Source organism: Pecten maximus, chromosome 12 (assembly GCF_902652985.1).
Source record: "Pecten maximus chromosome 12, xPecMax1.1, whole genome shotgun sequence".
NCBI lineage: Eukaryota > Metazoa > Mollusca > Bivalvia > Pectinida > Pectinidae > Pecten > Pecten maximus.
The window spans coordinates 17557613-17568160 of record NC_047026.1 but is presented as its reverse complement, the minus strand read 5'-3'; the positions used below and the strand labels follow the sequence as shown (position 1 = coordinate 17568160).

The 10548-nt window shown below is 34.6% G+C and overlaps 1 protein-coding gene across 1 annotated transcript; it reads right to left on the bottom strand.

The window, feature by feature from the left end:
* Positions 1-4777: 4777 nt before the first annotated feature.
* LOC117338800 lies at positions 4778-8385 on the bottom strand. Its single transcript, XM_033900147.1, has 3 exons — positions 8094-8385; positions 7686-7760; positions 4778-7008 (listed from the first exon to the last, which is right to left on the bottom strand). Exons 1-3 carry the CDS (start codon positions 8274-8276, stop codon positions 6475-6477), a joined length of 792 nt encoding a protein of 263 aa, XP_033756038.1. The 5' UTR covers positions 8277-8385; the 3' UTR covers positions 4778-6474.
* Between the last annotated feature and the right edge of the window lie 2163 nt (positions 8386-10548).

Genomic DNA, 10548 nt, shown 5'->3' with positions numbered 1-10548 from the left:
AAATTCTGAATGTTGTATGAGGAGCTGGCTCAACGTTCAAATTCTGAATGTCGTATGTTGTAAGAGGAGCTGGCTCAACGTTCAAATTCTGAATACCATATGTTGACACACCAGCACACAGCTGTAATCATATATTTTACGTTTCTCTGGTTAAAGATGACAGATATATATTTAACAATTGTCTATTTACAGACATAATTTTGTATAATAAAGATACACACATAATTGGTGCAGAAAACATGTAATGCTAATATGCTAATTAGTATCTTCCCATCGATCAAGGATCATTATGAATACTGTTTGGTCAAAATGGCCCTCGTGTGAAATCCATAGCTTTTGATTGTTCGAGGGGTCAGCCTAGCTCCTGTTATTGTATAGTAACTTTAAAGATGTAAGAGGAGGTATATGCAATATAAAAACGCCACAAACGTGGGCAAAATGTGCCTCATTTTAGGGTGCTAAGAATAATGTTTCTGTGATGAAAAATAACGAAAACAGTGTTCTCGTTTTTGAAGAAAGACACCTTGCCTTTTCGTACTTACTGGCTCTTTTTTAACTTCTATAACGCGTAATAACCTGGATTAGATTAGATCATAAATTTGTATGACGATTATTTATCGACAATGCTGAGAATACGTTTACGTCTGATTCTCCTCAAACTATCTCTAGTGTTCCGATGCAATTCTGTATTTTGTTAATATTTTCTTTCCATTTATTGGTTTAAATTGTGTGTAACTGTGAATTGAAAAATATTAAACTGTACTGGGAATGCGCTATACCGTTCTTAACATCGACGTACTTAACGCGGAAGCAGAGGAACGCATGTACCAACTTTATTTATAGACTTTGCTTGTTCAAACCACAGAGTGTAACATACACATTTTTCTCTCATAGTGGACACCAAACGTTTTACTTCTCTAATGTTCAGAAGAAAGCTCCTTATTGGTTTACCTATGGTTTATCTCATAAGGCTGTTGATAGCTTAATGATGATGGTATGTGGTATAATCATTAAAAATTCTTTATTTCAATACCATCCAAAGACTGCCAGGGTGAATGACCTACATCAATATGATTGGTTAGGGAAGTTCAATGATCAGAATCATTGGCATATAAATTATAATGACGTTATTGCAGTTGTATAAGAGTTACTTCCCTTATCATGTATTTGATAATAGAAATTTCATCAACATGCAGAATATAAATGTAGAGCCAAGTCGAATGTCGTCTCGACTTTCAAATTATGTAGGTTGGATGTCGTATGGTCGGTCGTATGTCGACCTGGCACAACCTTCAAATTCTGAATGTTGACTCGTATGTCGACTTGGCACAACCTTCAAATTCTGAATGTTGACTGTCGTATGTCGACTTGGCACAACCTTCAAATTCTGAATGTTGAATGTCGTATGTCGACCTGGCACAACCTTCAAATTCTGAATGTTGAATGTCGTATGTCAACCTGGCACAACTATCAAGTTATGAATGTTGAATCTCGTATGTCAAGCAAGTTGGACATTAAAATTCTGAATGTTGAATGCTGTATGAGGAGCTGGCTCGACGTTCAAATTCTTAATGTCATATGTTGACACACCATCACACAGCTGTAATAATATGTTACGTATCTCTGGTTAAAGAGGACAGATAGAGATATAACAAATATCTATTTATAGACATATTTTTGCACAATAAAGATTCTCACATAATTTGGTCAGTATACATGGAATGATAATTTGCTAATTAATATCTTCCCATCGGTCAAGGGTCATTATGGCCACTGTTTGGACAAAATGGCCCCCGTGCTAAATCCATAGCTTTTGATTGGTCGAGGGCTCAGCCTAGCTCCTGCAACACCAAGGTTGTCCCTACTATAGAATTAATCCCAGGAAGTTTATGACGCCATATTTGGAAGTTCTAAATAAGTGTACTTATTCTATGATGTAGAAGAATTCAGTTTTAGAAATATTTTTCAATGGACATCCCTCCAACCACCCTTGCTTTCTTCCTTTTTTGTGGACCTTGATTTTAAAACTATTCTTTCAGTGCTCTTGTTTAGTATTTTTGTATTGTTATTTTCATTCAATCTGAAAGACTTTGTTACTTGATATTTTGCTGTCTGATAAAAGTTTGAATTATTTGTATAATACTTGTAAGCGGAGTCCCGGTGCTTCCCTTCTGATCATTTTGTCAATCTGTCTACATGCAGAACTGAGCTATCTGTAGACACTGACCAACACGTAGAACTGCATGATGATCTATAAATTGAGGGGTTAGTTATTTGTACATAGTTATAAAGGCGTAGCACTCGCTAACCTTTGCTAAAAAGTTATGTTTTGATTATAAAATATATCAAAGATATGTTAATACAGTAGTAAGCGGCTGCCAGCTTTTATCAAGGGGTATGCCAAGATTTTAAAGCCTTTAAGATTGTTTGGTATTTTATATTCTACTATTTTGGAGAGTTTGAGGATTGGACCAGTTTGTTTAGTACATATATTATTTTATAATCTTTAACTTTAGCAGGACAAAAAGTCAGTTTTCCAATAATTTTGATATATCAATTAATGTTTTAAATGAAATTAAGAAAAAATAAGACCCACGTTGGGCTCCATATCAAAATGATTTCCAAAGAAATCATTAAAGCTAATAAATAAGTTGTGTTTAGCTTCTATCCTCCATCTGTTGCCTCATAGTTAGTCTGTCACCATTAAGTTCAACTTCGAACAGCCTTAAGTAACTTTCGTCCGGTGAAAGCGAGGATACTGAAATCATGTGACGCACTCGGCTCTCTCCGATATAAATAGCAAAGTGCGACAGGTACAACTTCCAGTGTTATTCAGCGATAATTTGAAGTTGATAAACATTGCCAATATTTCACAAGAAATGCCATTATTTTGTCAAATTTCAAGTATCAAAACGCTTTCTGGAAATCAAATGCATGAAGAAAATCAATGAAATCTAATCGTTTAGTCCCTTTAATGAAGTAACTGTGCCATATCATTTTTTAAATTAACATCTTTATATGCAAATGCCTGTGCTTTTGATACGGTTTCTCCACATACTTAATGCTTACTTTAGATGGGTATGCTTGAATAGATACATGGAGAGCGTGGAATGTCCAAACATTTGTCTATTAAATACCTCGAAAATCCTCGACTTTGATGATATACAGCTACCAAAATGAAATGAAGTTGTCTAGCCTGAGTCTTGGCCGGGGCTGGAAATTTCTCTGTCACTTGCTCAAGGGCTGATTGTTTTTCTCTCGTCAGACTAGTTTAACTACGCAGCATCCATTTGTTCCAATATTGAAAAGTTATTGCAATACAACACAACTTTTATTTGATGTGATTGAAGTACTGCCATGAAGGCACAATATTCTAGTGGTAGGTAGCAGTGTTACGTGACCGAAGGATCACTACTTTGAGTCCCCGCACGGGGGTTGTGTTGTATCATTGAACAAGACATTCCATTGTATTCATGTCGACTCATGTCAGTTCAAGAAACGCTTTGCATAAGATTTTAGCGCTAAAATGATAGTTGCGGCAGTATGCTCCCCATGGAATGGAGAAATACATAAACTGGTTGCTAAACAACCACGGATAATTATTTGTGAACCATTTTGAGACCGCTATGTTGTGATATTGTGTTATAAAACGCTCCAAAATTATGACGTCATTGTACTGTTGCAAGAACGTACGATCTGTCATATTCTAGGGTTTGACACAGATATCATACCTTAGGGGTGACAGAGAAATCATACCTTAGGGGTGACAGATATATCATACCTTAGGGGTGACAGAGATATCATACCTTAGGGGTGACAGAGAAATCATACCTTAGGGGTGACAGAGATATCATACCTTAGGGGTGACAGAGAAATCATACCTTAGGGGTGACAGAGATATCATACCTTAGGGGTGACAGAGATATCATACCTTAGGGGTGACAGAGAAATCATACCTTAGGGGTGACAGAAAAATCATACATTAGGGGTGACAGAGAAATCATACCTTAGGGGTGACAGAGAAATCATACCTTAGGGGTGACAGAGAAATCATACCTTAGGGGTGACAGAAAAATCATACCTTAGGGGTGACAGAGATATCATACCTTAGGAGTGACAGAGATATCATACCTTAGGGGTGACAGAAAAATCATACATTAGGGGTGACAGAGATATCATACCTTAGGGGTGACAGAGATATCATACCTTAGGGGTGACAGAGAAATCCTGAACAAGTATATTGGGAGAACAGCATATCACTACACAATGAAAATAATTTTCTGACAAAAACGACGAAATATGGCTGTCCAATTGATCTTGATCATATTCAAACACGAAATAGAGCAATTTATCCATTGAATTTAGATGAGATAAAAAGTGTATACTAACAATGCACGTGCTTCAGTGCATTTATGTTTTATCTTTGTGTGTAGTGAAAAATCTGGTAAAACAATGATAACGATAAAATAAAATCCTTTTCAAAATATATTTTGATGAATATAAATGAGATGTATGAAGTGTTTGCCAATAATACGGGTGTTTAAGATATGGACACCGATAATTAGGTTTTATCTGTGCGTAGTGAAAACTCTGGTCAGTCAATAATAACGATAAAATAACATCCTTTTCAAAATATATTTTAATGAATATAAATGAGATGTACATGTATAAAGTGTTTGCCAATAATACGGGTGCTTAAGATATGGACACCGATACATTAAGTTTTATCTGTGCGTAGTAAAAAGTCTGGTAAGTCAATAATAACGATAAAATAAAATCCTTTTCAAAATATATTTTAATGAATATAAAACAAAAATCAGACACAAAATATACAGAAAATATGATATATATATATATATATATAGTAGGAATGTTTTGGTATGATTTGTTATAAAGTATACATTAAATTGACTCGCAGAGTCTACCTAACTTAACGATAATATATCATTGATTTCCCTGGTACCTTCCCTATGCTGTCCTTATTGGTCCCCACTTACTGTAGATGTACATATTTTAGCATTAATCCTAATTTAGCGCTTTTCATGTTGAAAGCATTCCGCTAAATTAGGATTGCGCCAATTAAAGTTTTCTACATTGTTTTCTATACAATGTAGCAGGTGATGTGAGTGCGCCAATTCATCAGAGCGCTTTTCTCTTTCAATTCAGTAATGCGCTAACATTCAATGGGCTAAGATAAATACATTCACAGTTTTGTTAACATTTAAGGCATGTCAGATTTTGTATAGGGACGTGTATCAAACTAACAACATCCTTTGTTGACATGGTATAGTTTATGCAAAGGGAGATAACTACGTCAGGCATATCTCCATTGGAGAAAACCGATCACACCCGGTACAGGCAACATTATTCCAAATGACATAGCATACATACAAACAAACAAACAACGTAATATCAAAAGTATTTCTTGTGAATAGTGGCACAGGTTCAGAATACTTATTTCATGTTATCTAAAATAGATCCAATATCCAATTTTACAAAAAAAAACTGAGTTAAGTAAAGACATATCTTTTCTGTATCTTATAAGTTGAGATCTATTTCGATTTTCTCAAATTCCATATATACCTCCAGAATGTTTTCCCTAAATGCAATCAATTCCATACGTAACTAAAATGTCAATGTACAAAAGGAAAATAATATCATCACAAGAGAGGCCATTAAGCATTGAATAACATGATAGAGTTTGCAAACTTAAATTCCAATATATCTATCTATATATATATGATAGAATACATTCATTGATAAGGCGCAAACTTACAACTATATATAAACCACGGATAATCCTTGTTTGGTTCTACAGCCCTAAACGTTGATTTCATTCGTCAATACAGAGAGTTGTAAGGTGAATGATAGTAAAGTAATGGTATTTCTATTTGTGTGGGTATATATAGAAAGAGCATGCGTTTGATTGGCTAACCTAAATTTATATTTAGACGTAAATGTGGGTGTGTAAAACCCGGTCATTTATAACCACACTGTGAGTGTGTACACATTCCATTGATTTACGACACACAATACATCAGGCTGCTTACCTGAGCGAAATACCTGGCTGAGTTAGCTATTTCATGTTTACATCAAATATTCAACAGTTGTCATATCTTTATGTACAGTAGATATTTATATACACACAAAAGGTAAATGGGTGAAAATAATTAATGAGCATACAATTTATATTATTTAACAATTTATCAACGAAAACATACTACAACTTAAAAAATAGAAAAATGAAATAGCTGCCGATGATTATTGAATTGAATATAGCGATGTAGTATAGTAAAACAAATGACGAAGGAAGACTCATTTCCTGACCGAGCCTCGAACTCACGATCTACGGCACATAATCGCCTAGCCAGGAATACCCGCAGCTGATTCCACTGCGCCATATCCACTCTCTTTATATATAATTATAATATTATAATTATTTATCCAAACCAGCTTATATCAGTTCGTCTAGATTTACATTTTGTATTTCCTCCTCAGTTTTCGTAAGCACCTTTTGCGAGGTTTTCCACTTTTCTTCATGCATCTTTTGCGGAGGGCTTTTCGGCTTTTGTTTCCCTTACGCCCTCGGCGTCTGTTTTTACGACCTCGTCTCCCTCCCTTCCTGCCTTCATTGTGGCGTCTTGATCGTCGCCTTGAAGATGCGATGCACGTGTAAGTTTCGTCATTGTCATTGATACATTGTTCCCAGGAGGCGATTATACTATTTAAATGCATGGAACTCTCTAACAGTGTACATCTCTCAAAATCGATTCTCTCTGAGTTGGACGTGTCTGCCTGACCTGGAAGTGGACAGTACCGAGGTGAACATAGCTTCCGGTCATTACGAAATGTGCGGTTTCTACGAAGAAGTGCACACAATGCTCTGTTTAAGCCAGCTCTTACTTCTTCATAGTTCCCTGAGCGTCCCTCCTCAAGCATGCAGTCTGCGTACTCTGTTTTAACAGCTACGTGTGTTATTTTTCTAAATAACAACCTGAGATACTCGTTCTGCAAAACAACAAAGATTTATTTTATACATGTTTTTATTTTTTACAACCGGAAACTCTCGATTTCAAATGCTTATGTCTAAAATTTACCACGCACGGATTTGGTTTGGAAATACACTATCCGTTGTAATTTTACGAATGGAAGACTATTGAAACGGATTATCCATCTATTCAGTTTAAGTACCAATGATGACACTTAAGTGGGTGAATTGATCGACTATAAACATGTGGATGTTATAGTAATTTTGGTGATTGCTTACTGCTGTAACATTTGTAAATATACATATTGATCCGATTTATTTTTCTTATTAATATATAAAATTAGAAGTATATGTAATGGGGATATGCCCATTAATTCGTACTTTCTACAAGGAAGCGAGTTCTAATGAATTTCGAGATTTATTAAATTTTCTTTGCTATGTTTAGGATTTATTAACTGGAAAAAGGGAGCGAAGTTTCTATAGAAATTATTTTGTTATATATCTACAATGAAAATTTTTATGTAATACTTGTAGTCTAGTAAAACTTGAATATAGCATAAGATCGTTATGTTTTCTTCTTGATTTGACCCTCTTCTAAGAGAAATAATTTTGAACATTAAAAGAAATTAAAGTGAACGTAGCAACATATTAAGTAATTTTAACAGGATTAAAGTATGATATATAAGTTAAAACTTACCATGTTGTTTTGTCGCGGTATATTTAACGTGTCACCAATTCTGCAGTCTGCGTTTACTGGATTGTGAGCTTCAATCTTCAAGAGAAAATATCGGGTAACAATCAAAAACGGAAACAAATACTTAAACGAAGGTAAGTTATGTTGCATTTACTGTATATAAGACCTACTAGGGTATTTTGTGCCTATCATACGGTTATAAAATGTATGAAAATCAAAAACGTTAAGGTTTTTGTATTTTGCATTTCTTTTGCTCTAACAAAAAACTAACACGATAGAAATATCAAACTACAAAGGTTAGGTTTATTCTATTCCTCTTGTAAAAATGGGCGTTCTTTACATTATATTAACGAAAATATTATTATATTATTCTATACATAGTATTCTTAAATATGAACTTAAAAGACTTACAAGGTTTTGATACTTTGTATCTATGGATGTCCGAAGGTGATGAAGGGCGATGTTGATTTCATCTTTCATTGGTGCCGCCAGTGTAGACGTGATCGCCTCATCAACGACACCTACAGGGTTGCTTCCTTCACACACCTCACAGAAGTTAGTACGCCGAAAACATCGGGAGGCATACCCGATCATAAGAAGGTCGAACAGTACCAATGTATCTACAACAAATTACATCATAAACTGTGAGAGTAGATCTAGTAATCATGGGTAACACATTTAAATAAAATAAGAAAAAACAGAGAGAGAGAGAGAGAGAGAGAGAGAGAGAGAGAGAGAGAGAGAGAGAGATCTGTACGCTTTAGCTTTAGTAGGACAGAGAGGTGCAGACCGTGTCGTTAACGGTGTATTAGGTATGTAGACAGCCTACGATAACTGGTATCGGCCGACTGTCAGGTTACTACGAACGCGTAGTGGATAGCGGCTTTTACAACTTGTAAACGTCAATTAATCTACCAAATATCATTATAAACTACATGTGTATTATCTATATGCTAGACTTACAAATGCTAAACCGAGCCATAGTATTTGGAACTGGTGCTGGTGTGGATACTGAGCCATGTTGATGAAGTATTTATATGTTTTGTAAGGGAATTACATGTACAAATCGAGAACGAAAATTTTCAGTTACCGGTTTCAATACTGTTTGTATACGTCACCGGCGGAGCATAACTAGCGATACGGTTATATTTTATTTGTGTGTTTTAACTATGATTGATTTTATTAATGTTATGTCAGAGTTTCATATAAAGTAATTTCATTTTCTGTCTTTCTTGAAGCAGTATTGGACAATTTAAGGCATTGCCTTCAGCAGTTATTGTTAGTTATAGATACATTATCGTTCTTACCTTCATAGTGGTTAGTAAGTGAGATCGATACTGCTATATACAGTGTAGCTATGACGTACACATACATTTCATGTTGTCAGTAACAGTATCGGTAATGTACATCTGTATCACAGTGTCTCTAACCGATGAAATATAAGACAAAGAAAATATAAATATTAATATTATCATAGCTTTGCCTCCTTTTTCAAAAACTATTTTACTTAATACAAAGCGATCTACACTTGCGAAATTCAATCACGCACCTGGTTTAACAAAGCAGTTCTTTACACTTGTATGTGTCAATGTGATATGGGTTGAATTAAAAGAGTTTAAAAAATTAAACAAAAAAAAAATAATAAGACGAGTGACATATTTCATAATAAAGTGAGTTAGATATATTCCATATTGCACTGATACGAGTTAAGGATTCTGTTTTTTCACATTATCACCTAACTAATATTAATGAGAAAATAAGCGAAAACCCTCAAATATATTTCCTTTAAGACTGGCTAACATTACAAGGTTTCTAGAGATGCTGGTTGATGGAGATCATGTTTTAGGGTCGACATGAAGATTTCATTTGGGAATATTATATTTCCTTTTGTATTTTGAAGTCAGACGTGTCGCATGCTTGTATATATGCCTAATGGTTCCTTTGTCAATACCCCAGTTCTCATTTTGAGAACGTGGCTTAGCCGAGATTTTTTAACCTTGATTTGAATGGCGGGTGTCGTCGATGAAGCATAAGACTCTTACACTCTCGGAACACTTGGTCATGTTCTCTAGTCTTTTTTCAGTGGTCTCTTTGCAAATATATGTTTTCATTCGTTTTTTGTTTTGACCATTCTGAGTTAAAATTAAAGCTGCCTTTTCAGATAGCATTGTAAGGTTTTTGCGCCATCATATCGGTCATGTAAAGTCATCACGACTTCATTTATTTATGACGTCATAATAATGTCAATTATCTAGACGTACTAAAATGTTTTCACATAACCGAAATCAAACAGGTTAGTTCAATGATGAATTGGCGCACCAAAAAGTTTTCATTCAAAAAATATGAGAAACTTTAATTAGGGCAATCAAAATTTAATGGAGGCTTTCGACGTGAAAAGCGCTTAAATAATATTATAGCTAAAATGTATACATTTAAACAGTATACGACAAACGCAAAGTCGCAAAAATATAAACTATATTTAATATCTTATTATCCTATATTATGCACCTACATACCATCAATACCCTACGCAGATTTCAAGCATTTTTATCTCATCAATTACATACGAAACTTAAAACACTAAGCTGTTACATACTAAATCCATATCTTAAGTTTCCAGTATGCGTCAAGGCTGATGTTGTGCTAGATTGTGTGGAATAACAAAGTATGAATGTATGTCATCCTGCAAGGACATAATAGACTATATCTTAAGGTAGAAAGGAGTGGACCCGATATCATAAATAATAAAAACAGCTCTCCTAAAGGAAAACCTGTAGTATAGAACTCAGTGGAATAGTTTACTTCCTACAGAACGAGATGTTTTACTAATTAATATCTTTACTTTGATGCAGACTTTGTAATGGAT

Excerpts from the sequence above, each read along its gene's own strand:
- LOC117338800 (XM_033900147.1), bottom strand. The coding sequence starts at position 8,276 with ATGATCGGGTATGCCTCCCGATGTTTTCGGCGTACTAACTTCTGTGAG. Across the intron at positions 7,761-8,093 it reads ATACAAAGTATCAAAACCTT|ATTGAAGCTCACAATCCAGT; the intron begins GTAAGTCTTTTA and ends TTTCTCTTGAAG. Across the intron at positions 7,009-7,685 it reads TACCGCGACAAAACAACATG|AACGAGTATCTCAGGTTGTT; the intron begins GTAAGTTTTAAC and ends GTTGTTTTGCAG.